Source organism: Gobius niger (genome assembly GCF_951799975.1).
Source record: "Gobius niger genome assembly, chromosome: 3".
Lineage (NCBI taxonomy): Eukaryota > Metazoa > Chordata > Actinopteri > Gobiiformes > Gobiidae > Gobius > Gobius niger.
Window position 1 is genome coordinate 36,835,281 of NC_136854.1, and position 22,283 is coordinate 36,857,563.

General features: G+C 42.2%; 1 protein-coding gene across 1 annotated transcript in view; it reads left to right on the forward strand.

Moving 5' to 3' along the window:
* maml3 (mastermind-like transcriptional coactivator 3) overlaps positions 1–22,283 on the forward strand; it is a 174,978-nt gene that overhangs the window by 57,770 nt on the left and 94,925 nt on the right. The window contains exons 2-3 of the mRNA XM_079553297.1: positions 19,867–20,598; positions 21,246–22,157. Coding sequence (XP_079409423.1) covers positions 19,867–20,598; positions 21,246–22,157 — 1,644 coding nt within the window. The remainder of the gene's footprint in view (positions 1–19,866; positions 20,599–21,245; positions 22,158–22,283) is intronic.

Genomic DNA, 22,283 nt, shown 5'->3' on the forward strand with positions numbered 1-22,283 from the left:
GGAACATTATTGTACATTCTTTCCAGTGGGGGTCCTCACCCGGTCTGGGGATTGCACCCAGGACCTTCTTACTAAGAGTCAAGAGCTTAACCACTGCGCCACCGCTCTGCCTATATCGTCAATATTTCATGGGCTGCATGGAGGCACAGTGGTTACTCGGGCTGGGACAAAATATTTGGATCACAATACTTTTTGCCGCAATACCAAGCATCGGTACTTTATCAAGTATCGTAATGTATTCAATGCTTGTGTTTGTAGGCATTTGTATCCTGCACTCCTTTGTTTTCAAGTAACAGTTACAAAGTACTTTTTACATTTTGTGTTAGTGCACTTTTCAATATTCAACCCTTAATAAATGTCATTTGGTTTATATTAAACTATGGACACATGACTGTTTTCTTTTCACATATTTTAAGGTAACCATATTACTTATCATAATTACTAATCGGCCCCTGAGTATCGTGATACGTATTATATCGTGACAAAAGTGTATCGTTCCAGCCGTAGTGCTTAGTGTTCTGGAGTTTGCATGTTCCTCCGGGAGCTCTGGTTAAACCTACCACTAAAAACATGTATAATAGTAATCCTCTGGAGCCAGGACTCCCCTGAGGAAGAGTTTATGAATCTCAGTGGAACTTCTCCTCATTAAATAAAAGTCAAATAACAAATAAAAATGTTTTCGAAACAACACAATTTAGATACTTTTAAAAAACTTTGGCAAAGATGAAGCCCTCCTGGCCGACTGTGAGTTTACCTGAATACCTGACCCGTGTTTGTGGATTTATATCAGACCAATGTGAATGGACATGGGCCTATTTTGTTTAGTTCATAGTCTTTGTGACATCAGTGGATCTCTTGGTCATCGCCTATGGCTCACACATGTACGTTCACCGACCCAGAGCTGTGTTATTGAGTTGGGGATGGGAGGGGACAGAGGGGAGGGAAGGAGCAGAAAAAAGTGATAGTTTTCCTTGGCCAGTGGGTTTTTATGTCAGGTCAGCATGTTGGAAAGTGCTGATGACACACACATACGTACATGCACTCCTTTTTACTTTCTTAGGTGAACACACGTGAGATAATAATGCTCCGAGGCTCTGCAATAAGCCTACATAACGTACAGTCCTGTGCGCTCGATCCTTTCATCTGTTTTGCATTGATTTCATAGGAACTGCCTGGTCTTAGCACAGAGGTTTATTGTTGACCTTGAGGACAAACAGTAGATTCAACTCATAAGCCTGATGTTTTGGGGCAGAATTACCGTGCATTTTGTGAAATTTTATCACCACCAAGACATTGCATTCGCTGCGTGTAGTTTTGTTTTAATTTGTACCCACTTGGAATGTAATAAATATCGAACACTTTTGCTTTTGAGCCCTATTGACTAATTTGCACTATGAACGTAGCCGGCCAAGGTCGAACCTGGAAGCAGTGGTTTTGTCGGGACAATTTAGGTGTTTAATGAGATATGTATGAACTGTTATTTCCGGATTATAAGCCACTACTTTTTTCCAAACGCTCTGAACCTTGCGGCCTAAACAACGGCGCAGCTAATTTGCGGATTTCATTCCGATAACAGCCTCTAGGTAGAGTTTATGCCCGAGGAGTTCAGCCTTTTTCCTGCTTCGACCGCTACCAGACTGCGACTCGAGGAAGGGGGTTTTCTTTTTTTTTAATCCAAATGTATAATTTCACATGCCACTAGAGGGCACTGCAGGCTAATCGAGCAGCAGAGAGAACGTTTGGAGTGGAGCAAAACAAAGCTAATCACGGGCTAGATGGCCACAGCTGGAGGAACGAGATCGCAAATGAGAGCTTGTAAAACGTGCTGCCGGGAGAGGTTTGTCAACGGTGCAGTTACGCCTCCGTGCCCAGGTCGTTGCCTTGGCGATTGTTCAGAAGTGACACCGAGGATGAAGATTTCAGTGGATTTAGTGATTTGGAGTGAGATCAAGAGTTTGGTATGTTCTTTATGCTAAAGTTATCTGAACCAGACACCGATTTAGTTTGTTGTTTATGCTTCATGTAGCTAACCATCAATGTGTGATGTTAGCATACCGTACAGCCTGTTGTTTTCTTCTTCATTAGGCAATTTTTGACAACTACTTTTGGTACTCCGGAGCAAAGTATAGTCCAGAAAATACGGTACTCTTTCTTTCAGAACAGTTTTAACTCACAATGGGCTACATAAGTACTTTAGTGTCCATTTAGTGTGTAAAAGTACGGCAAATGCAGCACAACAATCAAGCGAGGAGAATGAATGAAACAGCAAAGAGGAGGGACACGTGCGCTCTCATGTTACAACATGGACAGACACCTGTGCGGCATATATGTACTTTTTTTAAACTTTAGCTGGTGCGGCTCATATTCAGGTGCGATCAATAGTCCAAAAATTACTTATATCGGGCAAAAAATAGGATGAACTGAGCTAAACTAAACATGATACTGACGAATGAAATTGAATAGAAAATGACACGATGACCCCCTTTAAAAAAGAATCACTTGAACTCCAAAACTGTTTATTTACAATGAAATGTTACTGAATCGTGCTTCAGCTCACACTTGAAGGCAGTATTTGGCTGCTCAGACCCTTTAAAGGGAAGCACTTGAAAGGGAGGATCGAGCCTCTTGGAGCAAACTCCGCGAGCTCAGAACTTTTCCAGACCCTTTTAAATTATTTCTTCAACAGAGGTATGAATACTTCCCAAACCCGGCGTGTTTTGAGTTTTTGTTTTCTTGTTTGGACTGAAAAGGTATAGGATTTGAGCCCTCATTGTTCGGCGGCATGTGTGTGTATTCAAATGAGGGGTGTAGTAGCCCCTAGAGTACAGGAGGCAGACTGGCAGGCGCTTTCTCACACACACTCGCATACACCCTTCTCCGGGACCGCGGCCAAACGCTCGCTTTGTTTGTACCTTCCTCTTGTCACTCCGAGTTTTCTGTCCTTCACTCACTGAAGCCTCCTTTGTTTTTGCACGCCGTCCATCTATTTCCTAACGTTTAGTAACTAGATCTGGAAACCAACACTTGATTCTTAATGGGGGGGAAATAAAGCTTGCGATAATAAAGGCACGGTGTCAATGTGCTCGGCCTGTCAACATTCGGCTTAATCCAGTGTTTTACATGTAAATTGTGTCGCAAATGACCTACTTTACACTTGACTGGAAAGGAAGGAAAGTCTCGGTGTCTGGCCCAAGGACACAAAGGCAGCAGCAGCGCCAATCATAGTCCTTGAAAAGACGGACAGGAAACACTGTCTTGAGCAAAGAACTGGCGTCTACTGTAAGAGATTAACCCTTTAATGTTACTCCCTACACATTTTTCAAATTATTATTATTTTCTAACCATTTGGGGGACAAACAATGTTTTTATTTATTTTATTTTTTTATTGACCTCCCAGTTATCTGCTCCAAACCAGTCCTAACCTGATCTAAACCAGCATACAACCCATCCACACTTCCTCTAAACCCGTAAAAACGAGGTCTGCATCAGTCAAAACCTGTCAAAACCGGCATGAACCAGACCAAACCAGGTCTAAACCGGTCCATAACAGGTCTAATCCAATCCAAAACAGGTCCAAACCAGGTCTAAACCAGTCCAAACCAGGTCTAAACCAGTCCAAAACAGGTCTATACCAGTCCAAAACAGGTTTATACCAGTCCATAACAGGTCTAAACCAGTCCAAAACAGGTCTATACCAGTTCAAACTGGGTCTAAACTGGTCCATAACAGGTCTAATCCAGTCCAAACTAGGTCTAAACCGGTCTAAAACTGGTCTAAACTGGTCTAAACTGGTCCAAACCAGGTCTAAACCAGCCCAAAACAGGTCTATACCAGTCCAAACCAGGTGTAAACCGGTCCAAAACAGGTCTAAACTGGCCCCCAAACCAGGTCTAAACCGATCCATAACAGATCTGAACTGGTCCAAACCAGGTCTAAACTGGTCCAAACAGGTCTAAACCAGCCCAAAGCTGCTCTAAAGCAGTCCAAACCTGTCTGAACCAGGTCTAAACCAGTCCAAACTTGGTCTAAACTGGTCCAACCCCAAACTGGATATTTGGAGTATTTCACACTTGAGATAGGCAGATTAAGAACGACTTTTGATTCGATAAAGCGTGCTCTACCAAATGGTTGAGCAAACTAATAAAGGGTTAATGAAGTTTTGAGAATCCTTTGTATGTTATAAGCTAGTGTCTCCATCAAGAATTCTGGGATTTATTGATCTACTTTTTTGAGGTATAATCGAGTTTTTGCGATGAATCAAAAGCATACCAGGAGCTTTTGTTTCATTTGCACACGTTTCAGTAATCCTTCTTATTCCGTCCGTCTCCCTCTTCTGTACCCAAAACGCCGGGCCACACTCCTCTATGCGTCACACGGAGATGATGTTCCTTTTTAACTAACGGTCACCTTCGCTAAACTGATCCCGTCCGAGGCCAAACTGTTTCCCTCGCACTGTTTAGTTTGCGATACGTTACCGTTTTGTAACTTTCATTGTGCCCTGCATACAAAAGGAGGAAGTGCGCACTCTGCTGGCCTAAAGTTAAACTGCATTTTATCATGTAGTAAAACATCAGCATATTATTTACACATGAATACACTGTTTTACGAAATACAAGGAGTAAAGCCCAGATTAAAGCATGACATCGTGGAGTTAACTTGTGGTTCTCAAACTGTGGTGTGCGTGCCTCTGGTGGTACTTGGGCTCCTTCAGGTGCTACAGGTGGGTATACTGCAATTTTAGACTTCATCCATTTTTAATCAGAGAGAATTTAGTTTTAGCATAACCATTTAATTTTAGTTAGGTGTTTTTCATGGTTTACATCCAGTGTAGACATAAGTGCAATTTTGATCTGTTTTAGCCCTTTTTTTTAGCCCCAATGTATTCCTTAGCTGGCCCTGATCTCATCACTGTGGCACTTTTAGTGGTTCTTACGGTTGAGGCACCACTGTACCAATGGGGTGGTTGCAGGTGGTTGGAGCACATATGCGAGCAACTATGGCACCATGAAGCCACAAAAATGTAACAACATGTAAAAAAAAAAAAAAAAAAAAAAGGGCAACACAACTGTGACGGAAACGGCGTTACAGTGGCCCATAGGCGAAACTGGGTTAAAGTAGGGTCTAGAGGTTAACTTGGCTTTGAAAGAGAGTTTACAAGTTTGCTTTTGTTCTTTTTGATTTGTAACAGCCTTTATGCTTCCCTTTTTTGTGGAGGTGCTTGTGTTGCTCACATGTTCAAAATAAAAAGTGCAGCTTGAAAAAGAAGGTTGAACTGAATACTATTTGAACTTTATTTCATGTGGTCAGAGTGGTCTGTGTGGTCTGAGTATGTGAATGTTGAGTGTTTTAAGATTTATTTTTAAACACAACACTGTCTTTTTACTTACGAATACTACCTTTAACCTTTTAACCCCCACCTGAACCGAGCACGTTTTCTACAGTTTGGCTTTGCCCAAATGTAAAGGCTTCTTGAGAAAAGTGACAAATGAGACGAAAACAGGGATGAAAATTCAACCAAAAAGCAACAAAACAGCAACAGAAAATGTGGAAACAAAATGTCCAAAAAGTTCGAGGAAAAAGATCAGTTTCGATGAGTTTTGTAGGTCTTTGCTTTCAAACGAGGCGTTACTCTGGCCTATAGGCTGTCAGCTCCAGTCGAGTCGGTGAAGGCTGGGGTTAAGAGGTTAAAGCTGGATTATGCAACTTTTTATGTGGAATAAAAAGTTGATATTTCTTTGTATTTGACCTTGTAGTGACCCAGCGGCTGTAAGAGTGGTCAGAAATGGTGCCTTTACTTTCCATCACAGTGGCCTCTACAACGCTCCAGGATCAATTGTTTGGAAGGTTCTCACCGCTGACGGACCCTCTCACCAGAAAACCTACAAAACAATTGATCCTGGAGCGTTGTAGAGGCCACTGTGATGGAAAGTAAAGGTGCCTTGCTGACCATATATACAGCCACTGCGTCACTACAAGGTCAAATACACACAAATATCAACTTTTTTTAAGATAAGAACAAGCGCCAATGCAAAGGCTAACCTCTCTCCGCCACGTGACACAGGTACAGCATTTCATTTAATATGCCGTTTACCCCAAAACACCGTCCCGTAAGATCAGACAGGTGTTTGGATACGACTGGCCCGGGGTTTCGCAAAGTGTTTTCTTATTAAAGGCCTGTTTGATTTAACCGACTCATTTCACAGTCTGGTGACCATGCAGGCCAGCAGCTCGCAACCCGCAGCTGTATACGGAGAAAAGTGGAGACACTCGGATAACGCAGCGTCTGTCCGACTTGTGTGCCATTTGTTTTGTGGCTGTATTTGTTGATTGGTTTTGATGTACAGATCCTTTGTTAATTAAGATAGAATTACGATGTGGAGGAGGGGAGCAAGGTTCACCCACGCTTTGTTGTCTTGCTTATTTCATAACGTACATTGGCGACTCTTCTGCAAAAAAAGTTCATTTAAAATACTGAAAAGTAGATTTGGATTAGAACAGTCATGCTGTTATTCAAGCTGCAATACACAGCGTTTCTGTATTGGTTTGAGTTCAAAGTCACAGGTTTTTGTTTGGAGAAGAGGAGTTGAAATTAACTTTTTTGTGTGTGTCACTTTAACTAGGGCTGAGCGATATTGAGGTAACTTGCGATATGCGATACTGCAGTGCAATATCGCGATAATGATATGGTAGAGATAGGCAGATTAAGAATGACTTTGATTCGATAAAGCGTGCTCTACCAAATGGTTGAGCAAACTAATAAAGGGTTAATGTAGTTTTGAGAATCCTTTGTATGTTATAAGCTAGTGTCTCCATCAAGAATTCTGGGATTTATTGACTAGAATCTACTTTTTTGATATTGCGATAATGATATTGCGATATTTTACTAAACTATTTCTATACGATATGTTCCACTAACTAACTAGTGGAGCATGTCGCGTGAACTTTCATTTATAAGTTCAATGTACTGTTTGTTTTTGGCTGAGTTTGTCAAAAAATGTGTGGATCTCAGTCAGATGAAGACTTTAGTGGTGTAGCGATATATTGTGGCTTCTTGCGATACGATATTTTTTTGCGATGTATTGTGCAGCCCTAATTTGAACCTTTAAAGGAGCGGGCCACCGTTTTTCCCATACTGAGATATGTTCTTACCTGAGCTTAGACGAGTTGATACGTACCTGTCTGGTCTTTGTGCGTCCCCGTGGAAGAGCGTGGTCGCTTCTAACTTCACCCCCGTTTGGAGCTATAGGAATGTACTGGGAGAGGCCAGATGCTAACAACATCTTTGGTCGTTTTGCGTTCCTTTTTACAAGTGCATTTTCTCCAGTTCAGCCATACCCCAATTTAAAAGCTTTGCAGCCTATAGGCCAGTGCAACGCCTCATTTGAAAGCTATTTGAAAGTGTTTTCCTTGCGTTGTCGTCACTTTTTTTGTTGCTCTTTCATCACTTTTTTGTCGAGTGCTTTGTCTTTATTGGTTTATTTGGTCGGGACAGTGCATGTTACTGAACATACATGGGTCTCATGCATGTAAACACGCCACGCCGGATTGTAGACATGGGCTAATTTCCGTCCGCTGACCCCCCAATGCGCACTCTCAAACACACTCGCATTCATCCAGGCCTATTGTACATGTTTTTAGTGGTAGGGGAAACCGGAGTACCCGGAGCAAACCTACGCAGACACGGGGAGAACGTGAACGTGCAAACCCCACACAGAAAGGCCCCGTCCAGGTGGGAATTGAATCCGGGACCTTCTGGCCTGTTTTGTTGCGTTTGAATAAAATCGAAAAGAAGAACATGTGCTCGGTTAAAGGGGCTAGATGCAAGTTGGCCATTTTATACTCACTACTGCCACCTCAGGTCATACGTGTAACTGCACCTTCTATATTAAGCTCATGTATGACGGCTCCGAAGTACCAACTTTTTGAGTGACAGTGCAGGATTTTAGTGGCAGTTGTGGTGAACAGGTCGGGGCTCATTCTACACATTAGGACATGGCTGGAACTTTTAGGGGGAAGAAAATACATCATTGTAACATTTTTAAACTCCCTTAAACTCCCTTTAAGGTTTAAACCAGTGTTAATTTTGACAACATATTTTATTTTAGTTTTAGTTTTAGTCTTTTGACTAAAATGTAGTTTAATTTTAGTCGAGATTTAGTCAAAAAAAAACCTTTTCAATTTTCGTCTAGTTTTAGTCGACTAAAATTGCATGTCAATTTAGTCGACTAAATTTAAGATGAATTTAGTCGACTTTGCATTGATAATATTGATTATAGTCATATTTAATCTTGTTCTTCTGCTTCATGGAGCTGCTCCACACGAACAAAGCTCAGAGCTGATCCTTTGGCAGAGAATTTACATGACATGAGGCTCTTTCAGGCGGTCAATAGAAGTTTGGATGATTTTAGTCTCTCCTTTTCATTTTTATTTAGTCTTATTTTAGTCGACTAAAATATCTGGACATTTTAGTCATAGTTTTAGTCTTATGAGGAACATTTAATTTAGTTTTAGTCCAATTTTAGTCGGAAAAAATGTCACTTTGTCTAAAATTAAGACTAAATATTTTAGTTGACGAAATTAACACTGGTTTAAACCATGGTATACTATTATTTAGATACATCCCGTATGTTCTTTCTATTGTCCTGGGTCCGACCACTAAAAACATGTGTAATAGTGTCTGCTTTGGGGTCAGGAATCCTCGGAAAAAGAGGTTCTGAATCCGAGTAAAAGTGACATAAAAAGCCTAATAATGGGTCAAGTCAGACCTTTATAAATAACTGCATAGGAGGCCGGTGGTTTTGGTGCGGCGGTTTCTCAAAAGAACAACTTGAGAAAGATAAAAAGAAATAGCAAGCTTGTTTGTCCTTTCACCATACACCTGTTCAGTGTTGCTCATACTTTGAATCTGATCTAGCGCAGTCAAAAAGGCAGGAGGAGAGAGAGAGAGACGTGGGGGGGGGGAGAGGGAGGATGGCGCGGTGCTCACGGCTCAGAGCAGCAGGTTGCTATAACAACAGCACCTCTCTGTCTGTCTGATCATTCTCTCTCGCTGCCGTCCGACGCGTTGTGCCTTTCCATCATGCCACCTCTTCCTGCCCCCCTCTCCTTCCCCTCGGTCCTCCCCCGCCCCTCTTGTGACGAGATTCGCGGCTCTTCCGTAAGAAGAGCCGAACCTTTGGGATCGCTTCAGTTCAAAGAGCCGTTTTGGAGACAGGCTCATCTCTATACAGATCTGTGTAAGAAGAGATTCGTATCCTGTGGACTGAGAAGTGACACGTTTGAGACTGTTTTTTTACCCTTTTGAAATTAGATGCATTCAACCTAGGGCTGCATGATATCAGTGTTGACAACATATTATAATATTTATTTTTACCCTACTTAATCATGTTTCTTCTGCTTCCTGTTTGTTCTCCACATGAACAAAGCACAGACCTGTTCCTTTGGCTGTGAATTTACATGATACGAGACTCTTTCAAACTGTCACTGGAAGATTTGCTGATTTTAAACTCTTCTCTTCATGTTTATTTAGTCATATTTTAGTCGATTAAAAAACGTTCGATAAGACAATACCTTGCAAAAACTCTTGAGGTCTTCTATTGACTGAGATTGACCCTTTTTGCCAACACAGCAGAAATCCTGTCTCTTAAAGGGACTGTATGGAGTTAATGTTAAATTTATGTATTTTCCTCCCCCTACATGTCCCAGAAATGTCCTAAGGTGTAGAATGAGCCCAGACCTATTCACCACAACAGAAGGTGCAGTTACACGTATGACCTGGGGTGGCAGCAGTGAGTATAAAATGGCCAACTTGCATCTAGCCCCTTTAAATCGGGAAAATCTTGGCTAAAACGGAACATTTGCATTTTTTAATTTCCATTTTATCCTTGTTTTAATCCTGCTTTAGTCCCTGTGAGCGAAATATCACATAAAGCACCATCGGTTATCAAATATCGCATGTTTTCTCACATCGTGCCTCGCTCCCTCTCTCCCTTGCCACCCCCCCCTCTCCCCTCTCTCCACCTCTTCATCTGAGGTGCAGCGCTCTGAGGAGGAGGACCAGCTGCCTGGCGCACGCCGCCGTGTTGCTCCGTCTTTACCTTTGTCTCGGAGCATCTTTGTCATTGTCGGAGCCGCGGCAGCAGTCGGCAGGTGTCAGTGTCACCGGGAACACGGGCGCACGGGGAGGAGAAACGTGCAGCAAATCTTTTTTAGCAACAAGCTCTTTGTTTGATGTGTAATTTAACGGTGTCAATGAGCGGGCGGTCCACGCGAGCACTGAGCGGGTGCTTCCGTGTAGACATAATGAATTACCAAGGTAGTTCTAGTCGCATTATTGATGAATATGATGGTTTTTTTCTGATCTGACTGAGATATAACCAAGAAGAGTCTTTAGAAAGTAGAAATCCTTTGCAGTTTTGGTGCATGAGATCATCACTCCTGACAGAAACACACTAATACATGTGCAGACAAAGTGGATGATGTGTGTTGCCCAGTGGTACAAAGACAGTGGAGATGAAACTACCGACTGAATGTACCAACTGAGTTACTACCGTCTCACAAACCGTCTGGCAACACATCGATCCCATTAGTTAACGCCGCACCGTGTGACATTTCACCCAATTAGCATAATAGCCTACAATACATCATCACAGATATTTCCTTTTGTTGAAAAATACCTACAAATGAGCAAACACACGTATCTTTGGGGTGAGCGGGACGTCTCCAGCTCGTCTCCATGGAGATGTTGACTAAAGGCAGCCAAAAGGGAGATTTAAGGTGCATGTGACACATTAGACACATTTTTTTTTTTGCTAAAAGATAGTAAACACGATTATATATATATATTTTTAATTACCCAGTTTTCCTTAGTTTGACCATTTTTGTGATGTTTATATTTTCACTTCCTTATTGGGAACTGAAAGGAAGTGACATAGATAGAGGCAAATGATTTAAAACTGTTGCCGTGCCGACCATGTTATGCCAATGGGAAATGAGTCAAACTGCTGTGGGACTTTACCTCTATCTATGTCACTTCCTGTCAGTATAAAATGTACTTTTATTCCCAACATTTCTTCATTAATTTGCTGCTTCACTGAAATAAAAATGATGATTATGCAGCTGATGTTATCCAACTAAATAAGTCCTATTATCAAAAGCATTAAAACCATATCATGCACTTAAAATATGTTTAGCTCTCATCCTTTGATTGCCCACTGCAAAAATAGCATTTTCTGTTTCTTGCTGGTCATTAGGAGCATGGTTTATCTGGTAGCAGTAGCATTCAAAATGTTATGCTGTGCACCTTTAAAGCAGTACTGAGTAACTTGTTTACCAAAATAAATCCTTTTCATAGTCCCTCTGGGGGTAATACAAGTGTTAATGAGACAATTGGAATCACAAAAAAGAAGCTAACAGGCAAAGCTAACTGCAGGTTAGCGCCACTTAAACAGTATTTACAGCCAAGTTTGAGTGAAAAAAATGATCTCCATTGTGTAATTGGATGTACAATATCCGTCTCCTTCTTTGTCGTTTTCTGTCAGCGTAGTATTTACTCTCATGGACAATTAATGAGTAAAAAAAACGTAACATGCTACGACACCTGCAGTGGCGCTTATGGCCTCTAGGGGCATGAGTTACTTAGTACTGCTTTAATTGAAATTTGGGAATGGAATTTTATTTGTGCAGCACTTCACTGGGAAAAGAAAAGAAATGACACAAATTTACTTGAATTAAGAGATTAAATGTAAAGTTTGAGGAGATTTAGTTTAGTCATAGATAAGCAAAAACCTCTAATTGCCAGTGGAACGAGCACATTTTTTCATGTTTCAGATTTTCAGAAGTGAAAAGTAAAGAATTTTAATGTAATGGTGAATTTGTCTGATTTCAAGTTGCTTTTATGTTTGTTCCATTGGCATTAGCACATTTACCTGATCTTAGACTAGTTCAAACCGACTCAAATTCAGCATAAAGGACCTTTTTTCAAGCGATTATAAGTCATTTATCTCATTTAATATGGTCATTTCCCAGTGTTGTCAAAAAAAAGTCACCCAAAGTGCTTCACATGGGACAATGTTCATACCAGGTCCTTTAGCTTCTGAGATCAGCCCAGATCAAGCTCCACATTCACAAGTTCGTACATTCACATATTGTCGCAGTCTCAAACCTGAATAGCCTCATTTTCTGCTGATTCTCGCTTAATCCATGGGTGATCCTGCACTGTCGTGATATTCCTTGTCATTGTATGCCTTTTTCAATCCAAGTTTGTTTCAGAAATCATTTAAGCCAGAGAGAAAACCTGTCAGCTCCGTTCGCTGTGTGCGACAGGTACATTAGAGTCATTCAGAGGTGTAATTGGGTTGCTAATTGTGCAAAAAGAAACAAATGATTAATTAAGCATGGTTAATATAAAAAGCATTGCCTCTCATTTTGTCGCGTTATCCCGTCAGGCAGGAGCGTGCCGAATCATTCCTCACTGAGCGCAGCCAGGCTGATTGTCTGCCGTAACTAGTCACTTCTGTCAATAAATTAGGGTTTTATCAAGAAGGTTAAACTGGTAATGATGTTTTATAGGGGGAGGCGTTCCTCCAAAGCTCCAAAAAGCCGTGTGTGTGTGAGTGTGTGAGTGAGCGTAGCTGTGGGCGGGTGCTGCAGTTCACACCACCTGCATAATTATGGGACTTTTATAGGTGGGCTTCGAAAGGCAAGTCTGTTATTATCAACATGAGTCACTGGCATTTAGGGAAAGCCTGCAGCACACGCACACAAAGGGCGAAAGAAACACGTACAGGAGAAGTGAATTATTTAAAGGCATTGATTGTTGGGCCACACGCACAGAGCCGCTGAAGATATAGCGTGACAAAAAGAGCAGTGTTTTCCCTTTGTGCTTTTATGCAGACTAAAAACAAAGGAATTTGGCGAAAGTGAGAGAATGCACAGAAATATTTGGGTCTGATTGAGCAACAAATTCTAAATACTTCTTGTTACTACGTAGTGAGAGTCATTGGCATATTGTTGGCATTGTTGCTGTTGACTTGTTGCAGTCAACTTTTACACAATATCTAAGGGTTCTGGTTCTTAACATCAATAGTATCTGCTGTTATAATTATAATAGTTTTCAAGCAACAGTTCTTCTTGTTACATAAACTAACTCGCTAAATATGGCCACTGAAATGTATAGGTATTATATCAGGTTACTCTACTCGCATTACATTACATATATTTGTTTTTTGGTTTCAGATGTTACTCGAGCTGTATCTTCTGTCTCGAGGATTGTAGGTTCAATTCTTGCCTGAAAATACAGTAAAATAAATGTTCTATATCTATTTAATGTTAAACCCTTAAGCCCCGCCTTAATTGAGCACATTTTTGTCCAGTTTTACCCAAATCTTAAAGCTTCTTGACTGGAGATTTTACAGCCCATAGACCAATGGAACTCCTCAGAAAGCTACAAAATTGATCTAAACCAGTAGTGTCCAATCTTTTTTCACTGAGGGCCACATACAGAAAAATATACAAACAACTGGGCCACACTCAATTGACTGAGATATATAACTTCACCTCTATTGTATTAAAGGAACAGGCCACCGTTTTTACATACTGAGATATGTTCTTACCTGATCTTAGACGAGTTGATGCGTACCTGTCTGGTCTTTGTGCGTGCGCTCAATCGCGCAAAACGACCATAGATGTTGTTAGCATTTGGCCTCTCCCAACATATCCCCTAGCGACCACGCTCGTCTAAGCTTAGGTAAGAACATAGTATGGTAGAACGGTGGCCTATAAAGTTAGCAAATTCAACAAAATGTTAACGATGCTTTTTCACTGAATATGCTTAAAGTAAAAAAAAAAATAGCCTTCATCACATCTTTCTATTAATGGATGTTCATTTGTTTTATATATATTCAATTAAAGTGAAAAAAATATATATATATAATTTTTAATAATTTGCAGTGGGCCAATTAAAAGTGGGGTGCGGGCCTCAGTTAGCCCGTTGGCCGTAGTTTGGTCACCCCTGATCTAAACGGATCTTTTTCCTCGTGTTGTTGCCTTGTTGCCATCACTTTTTTAGACTTTTTTTTATCTTCACTCTTCTGTCACTTTTTTGTTACGTTTTTGTTGGACTTTTGTTGCTTTGTCATCACATTTTTGTCTCGTTTTTGACGCTGTGTTAACACTTTTTTTCAAGAGGCTTTTAGATTTGGTTCTTGCCTGGATACCTGGATAATAACTGGAGAAAATGTGCTAGGTTCAGGTGGGGGTTAAGAGGTTAAAGGGACTATACAGAGTTTTAAAAATGTTCAAACTAAGTATTTTCCTCCCCCTACATGTTCCAGCCATGTCCTAATGTGAATGAGCTCAGACCTGTTCACCACGACTGCTTCTAAAATCCTGCACTGTCACTCAAAAAGGTGTTAATTCGGGTCCGAAGTGCTGTCATGCACGAGCTTAACATAGAAGGTGCAGTTACATGTATGACCTGAGGTGGCAGTAGTGAGTATAAAAGGGCTAACTTGCATCTTTTAAACATGGATGTGATCTTCAGCTTCACTAGAGACCCACTTTCATATATTGTTATTTTCTCCATAAAGGTCTGTCTATTATACAGCTGTATGTCAATAGCACAACACACTGTGTGCTTTTCTCACTACTTCTAATAAAATACTATAGTCAATAGGAGATAGTGCAACACATTTATTGTCCACATCTCTTCTGATCATTTACTGTGGTACAGAAACATAAAGCCTGGAAAGGTGTGTCTTGTGTTGTGTGGCGCCTGCTGTGGTCTGTGCATGTGTTGACTGACGCTGTGCGCTGTGTGTCAGCGTCAGCGGTGCCACCTCAGGGTCAGAATATAATCTGAATATATTTTATCTGCTGTTCTATCTGAATAACAAAGACCTAAGCATGGGTTTCTTTGCACACAGCCAGGCGCTTCGTAGCACCTCCTATTAATGTGTGCCAGTGCTTTACATGTGACAGGCGAGAGTGACAAGTTTGCAAAATATTTTAGCTCAAAGAAGTTGTTCATTTTCATTGCGTTGTTTGAAGTATAGACTTAAAGATCTACATTTTGAATATGAATGTAGCTATTGGCTTGTAAACCTGTCTGCTTTGTAATGACACAATTTTTCGAAAACAATATTGCAATTTCCTTTTGCAAGTACGGTTGATTAGATTTACAATTTATGTTTTAAGATCAAGCTTCAGTTCTTGGTTCACATTTTAATCAAGCTCAAACTAAGGCAGCTACATTTCGAAGAAATATGGACTGCTAAACTAATACAAGAAGCGAATGCTTCTCAGAAAAGTTCAAAAGCTCCAGGGTTAGTTTTAGACATGATAAATCCCAATGGAGATGTGCTATTTGGCTTTCAGAGCACATTGGATTTCCTAAATAATTGCAACAATTGTATTTGGGATTTCCACATTCTTTTTTGAGACACTGCAGAGGCACCAAGAGTCCCCACACCTGCAGCACAGTGGAGGCACCAGAGGTGCTACAGGAAACAAAAAGGGGACAGACAAGGAGGTATCCGGGCAAGACTCACAGCTAAGCCACATGTGCCTTCAAGTGTTCAGGCCAATGTTCGTTCACTGGAGGATAAAACAGATGAACTGCTAAGCTCTTCCCAGAAGATGGTGAAAGGCTGTTGTGGAACGGAGGGAGCTGGAGGTGGAGAAGCTGACCAGTGCAGGACACCACGCTCTGAAACAGGGACTAACTCAACCGGGTTTCATCCGGGTGCTCCGATTTCCCCTACCTCCAAAAACATGAACCTGAACACAATGTCTTTGTACGGTTGTATAATGACAAATAAAGCACTTACGTAATTACTTACTTCTTTGAATTTGCGATTACCTATCTCTCCCTGCGCTTTATGCATTGTACTTTTTAATGTTGCTTTGTTTATACCATTGACATAATATTAATAGACCACGCCTCCTCACTCCTCCCCATTTGCCATAATAACTACGTTCGAGGGGGAAACCATGCCGGATTTACAGACTCCTCCTTCCCTGCTGTGACGGAGCGTGTTCCTAAAAAGGGCATAAGGGCGGGATCTTCACTGTAGACTCGGCCCTCATGGGGCACATAGTTCGGTCGTAGCCACGCCGTTAGCCCTAATGCTAACAGCCTGTCAATCAAAGTCCTGCCCTCATTAGTATTTGAGATTTCTTAACATTTTCTTATGAAAACCAGCCTGGTTTCTTTAATTGTAGCTAGAGAAATATCTGGCTGTAGGAAGTAAAAAAAATTGACACCAGGCTTTACCGTTGCTTTTAAAGTGAGGAAAGTGCAACGCTAACTAATACAAAACTAGCTTGTTTTGCCACCCACATATGGAGGTACTGCAGCAATGGCGGACAATATCGGCCTCTAGTGTCGCGGTCTTAAAGCAGTGCAACCTGTGGCCATTTGTTTATACCAATATTTTGTACCACAGTGGCATTGTCAGCATGTTTGAGCTCAGTATCAATAACGTGGTCAGTTTCGCTGCAAGGAACAAGTGTCTGTGGGCTGATTCCATGCCAAAGAAATCAGAACATGAACATCCATACAACTCAAGGCCAGGACAATATTACATAAATGCAAAATTAATTAAATCTATAGCCCAATATGTAGTCTTCTGAATACAGTGTCTATTTTGCACGTATAGCCATTTCTACCACGAGGACGGCTACAGATTTGTTGGTGGCTTGTTTTGGGGGAAAAAAAGAGTAAAATATAAAACGCCCACAATCTCTCCTCTTTACATTATCTGAAGATGGTTTAAAAGCAAGTCTATTCTGACACACAGACATGTTTTATTAATCTCGCTATCTCTATAAAGTGTAGCTCTGATTTGGGTTAGAGCACAAAATTCGTGCCCTGGGAACCTTTCATAAATGAGGTCCCTGCTTCCCATCCGTCATTTTAATAGCATCCTCTATTTCTCTGCCAACTTCATTAAGGTTTGAAATTAACAAGAGTTACAAGGAAAAATGAGATTGAGAGTTTATAAAACAGCCGACTTTTATGCATTTTCCCTCCGGTTCATTTTGGGCGAGTTTCTCAGAATACAAAATGTCTTCATGAGCACGGGAAAGGTTGCTCGTAGATAAAATTGTGTATTGCTTTTTTCTTTTTCTACTTAAACAGTGCACATTCATTTGCTAGTACTTTGCTTGTGATTTATCTTTTAAAAATCAAGATTCAGTTCGCAGAGGACATTTTAAACACATGCATTAACACTTGTCTGAAATATGAACTGCTACACTAATAAAATAATCACATGTTTCTCTGCCGGTTTTGTTCGTACTAAGGCCCCGTGACAAATGATATTGCACTGCCTTTAATTTTGGTCTTTGCAATATGCCAATTTCCACCATTCAAATTCTGCTTTCGATTTGATTGTGATTAATGGCGCGCTCATGTGGTCCTGGGGATGTGGGGAAAAACATTTTCCCCAGTTGGAAAATGTACATTAACGCTCGCTCAACTGGGGAAAATGACAGGGGAACTCGGGTCAAAATGAGCTGATTTGTTAATTTATCGTTAAATGTGCACTTTTTGGTTGAACTCGGCCACTTTTTGGAGTTTTACTGTGAGCTGCTGTTGTACTTGGAGTAACTTAACTGCGGGAGAAATGCCCGACATTAACGTGAGCAAAAGGTAAACGTAACATTGTATAAAACCAACAAACCAAGGTTTCGCTTTTGAGACGTGAACACCAGATTGAAATGGCTAGCTCAGTTTAAAGGGACTATACGGAGTTTAAAAATGTCAAAATGAAGTATTTTCCTCCCCCTACTTGTTCCAGCAATGTCCTAATGTGTAGAATGGGCTTAGACCTATCTTAATATAGAAGGTGCAGTTACACGTATGACCTGAGGTGGCAGTAGTGAGTATGAATTGGACAAATTGCATCTAGCCCCTTTGAAGTGCATATGACAGATTTTAATGCTCTTGAATATACGACTTTATTTAGATGAATAACATCAGTTGTAAATAATAATTGTTATTTTATTTCAGCAAAGCCGTAATTTAAAGGGACTATACGGAGTTTAAAAATGTTTAAATTAAGCATTTTCCTCCCCCTACATCTTTCAACAATGTCCTAAGGTGTAGAATGAGCCCAGACCTGTTCACACCAACTGCCTCTAAAATCCTGCACTGTCGCTCAAAAAGTTGTTTCTTCGGGTCCGAAGTGCCGTCATGCACGAGCTTAATATAAAAGCTGCAGTTGCACGCATGACCTGAGGTGGCAGTAGTGAGTATAAATGGCTAACTTGCATCTAGCCCCTTTAGTGACATAGATAAAGGTTAAAGTTCCATAGCAGATTGACTAATTTCCCATTGATGCAAACAGCATCTCTGGAACCGCCCATATATGGTCATGTTTGAAAACAGTTAAGGGGGAAAACAATTTGGAGAAAAATCGAAACTTTCTCTAATTATTAAAAAACTGCTTTAACAAACGCTGATTTATGAATGTAGTTTTCTATTAAAGCGACCTCCGATTTTTTCGCTTCTACTGAACAATCTGCTGTGAATAAACATCCATATGGACCCGATTTAGACTTTATTTGTTTGTGATAAATAAGTTTATATTTCACAAGAAAATGGCTAAAAAGAGTGAAAAATTGTGTTTGTATTGACATAGCATGGTTCGCACACGGTTGGCACGGCAACAGTTTAAAATTGTCTGACTCCATCTCTGTCACTTCCTGTCAATGTCCAATAAGAAAGTGAAATAAAACTGGCTACATTTTTAGCAAAATCTTAACTCTCTAATGGGCTTCATGCACAATCCTGAGCTATATCTTCATTTGTTTGGGACTCTGCTAATTCATAAAAATCTCCACTGTCCAACATAAAAAGCAAATGAACACAAACCAATTGGGAACAACAAAATTCCATGTCGGCAAAATGGCCTCCCCAGTTCATATGAATGTGGCATAATTGCGCAGCCCTCATTGCCAGATTCCCGGTTCCCGAGACGGTGCTTTTCCATTTGGGCTTGAGACTCACACAATGAGTGCAATGGTTTAGGACTCTTAGTGGTCGGATTAAAATTCTAACCTTAAATGTACCTTCGTCTCATCAGTTTTGGACATAGTGTGACTCTTGTCTCGTGACCTGCTGTGTCTTGCCCAAACGCTTGGTCCTTTGCAGCCAAGTCTATCATAGTCATTACTTTAAGTGTTAGGCGGCTTTTGTCAGCGCCCTGTGGTTATCTAGTCTAAACTCCCAGCAGAGTCAGGACTGTTCAAGATGTCGTTCTAGCTTTGGAGAAGTTTGTTGTTTTGCAAATGGCTTGTGTTCGGAGTTTCAGCTTACTCTGTATATATTTCGGATGCATTATCTAGGTGTCGGTTTCAGTTGTTCTTAGTCATTAGCATTTCTTCATGTTGTTTTGTACATATGCTGACAAGACACGCATCATCTGAGCTCTTCCACCTTAGATCAATACATCAACCAGCTCCGAGTTGGACAGGAGACCACTGCCCATTTGGGCCCTTTGCTTTTATGTTCTTGTGACAGTTTTTGACATGTATACCTCGGAAGTTGGCTTCATTCTAGTGATTTTCTATCTCATGCAATCAGCAAAAATCTCTAGACTTCGGAAACTGATGCTGTTAACCCAGTGGTTCTCAAGCTGTGGTTCAGGGAGGGACCACGGGTTTTTACATCATGGTTTAGAACTGGTTTCGTCCTTCAGTCCTGGCAGTGAGTCCTGGTTTGGTCCTGTGTTGTCAAAAGGTTGGGTCATTTTAGATCATCACTCAATCACTCCACCTACTAAACCCTATTATTGCTATAGTGCTAGAAATATTACGCTTCTCATTCCCCACCTAATCTTGCCCTTTGTTTCTCATCCACAGCTGCAAGAGACGGTAAAAAGGAAACTGGACAGCGCGCGCTCGCCCCTCAACGGGGACCAAAACGGCATCTGTGAAGGAGGCAGCTACTCGCCCACCACCAAACGGGTACGGAAGGACGGCCCTGGTCTGGACTCGCTAACGGGCCTGCCTAACAGCAACAGCAATGTCCCTCCCATTTCACCTTTGCACCACCAAATGGACATCAAGCCTTTGCTCGGCGGGCCTAACACTTCCTCGGGAAATAGCACTACAAACAGTAACGGTAATCATGTAGGCAGGACGTCCGACGAGTTGGGCAAAAACGGTGGTAGCCATCTTTCAGACATGAAGCTGAATGGGTCTTTGGACTTAGAGGATAGCTTCGGCCTCCTCAAAGACTTCAAACAGGAGCCGCTGGACGACACAGGCGGCATGGAGTCTTCCGACCCGCAATCGCTGTCCAATCAGAACAAGCTGTTTTCGGACATAAACCTAAACGATCAGGAGTGGCAGGAGCTGATCGACGAACTGGCAAACACTGTTCCAGAGGACGATATGCACGACCTCTTCAACGAGGACTTCGAGGACAAAAAGGAGGCGGAGTTTGGGCGACCGGCCAATAATCAGACGCCGGGTCCACAGGAGTCGGCTGCGGGTACAACGCAAGGCGGGACGGGGTCCGCCGGAGCGCCCCTCCCTCCGCCGCCTCAGCCTCCTCAGGGCGGTCCACAGGTTCCCATGGGTTCACCACAGGTCAGTGCCACAAAGGTTCAGAGAGATCCTGTATCTAAAGCAGCGGTTCTCAACCTGGGGGTCGGGACCCCCAAGGGGGTCGCGAGACATATTTGGGGGGTCGCCAGATCATGTAGATAAAATATACATATTCTTATTAGCATATAATATAATATTTTATTGTAGCAGTGCCATTATTTGTTCGGAATTTGATGATTTTTTTTTGTCCATTTGTTTTTTTCTTTGTTTTTTTTAAATTATGTAGCCTATTTCTCACGGTGGGACCCGGATGGCGGTCACAAACCCCTTTAACTGTTATAATGGGGGTCGCGGCTCCTAATGGTTGAGAACCACTGATCTAAAGTAAAGACGTGTTCAGGTGCATGTATGTGACCATCTGCATTGTTTATACTCCGAGTTACAAACAAAAGAGTCAATTACAAAAGCAGCCACAAAATGTTTTATTGATGGTTTCTTGCTTTTTAAATACACTGCAAATGTAGTTATCTCTGAACTAAGTGTCAGCTTCATCTGTTTAGAAAATGAGTGATGATCAAATCATACATTAATAAACTTATATCCAGTTGTTTCCACACCGCACATAGCTCTAATATCTTTTAATGTTGAACAGACTGGTTTGGTTTCATAACTCTCGTATTTGTCCAAAGGTGCGACCGTCGTCTTCGGGCCCACAGTTTGCCACCACGGCCAACGGGACGCCTCCTCAGCAGCCTCTGCAGCAGTCTCCAGCCGTTGCCATGGCGTCAGGCTCTCCGCTGCACAACTGTGTGGCTCGATCCCCTCAGACGCCGACTCAAGCGCAGACTCAGGCGGTGTCCCGGCCGGGGAATGGGTACATGATGAACCCAGGCCCCGGGGTGAACTCTGGGACAGGGCCTGGGACAGGGGTCCCTCCTGGGGGTCAGTCCGTGGGACCCGTCACTCCTGAACTGTCCCCCGCGGAGCAGCTCAAAGCCATGGCCGCTCAGAGGGCCAAGTTACTGCAGCAGAAACAGCAGCAACAGCAGCAGGCTGCAAACTGGTCTCCAGCAGGGGCACCAACGAGTCCCTATAACTCTGGTCCCTTTAATCAGGACAAACCTAACAGTCCCATGATGTACCCACCACAAGCCTTTAACACACCACAGGGCCCCCTGGTGGCTGGGATGACCCCCAACAATGGGCCCAAAGCTCCCATGAACAACTACCTCCCTCACAACCACATGGGCATGAACAACATGAACCCGAACACTCTGACCAAACAGCAGCAGCAGCAGACGGCAGCCATGTTGTCCTACAACAACACCAAACCGCTAAGCCACTTCAGCGGCAGCGGAGTCGACCACATAGGCCAAAGAATGACCCCTCCCATGGGAGGCAACAGCCAAGTTAAAAACCCCATGATGCCTCCTTACATGGGAGGGGGAGGAGGGGGCCAGGGGGCAGGGCCTGGACAGACACAAGGACCAATCCCAGGACAGACGGCTCACCTGAGCGAGGAGCAGAAGAGGATGATGCTGATAAAGCAGAAGGTGCTGAACCAGAACATGACGTACAGCGGGATGCAGCCGCATGGACAGGTAAGGCCCTGGTTTATCCTGTTAACATGATGTACCCGTCTGAACAAGTCCCTCTGTAGCACCGCGAGCGTGTCTGTGACACAGTTGTGCAGAGCTCTCTGACAAATATGAACAAATCTGCACTCC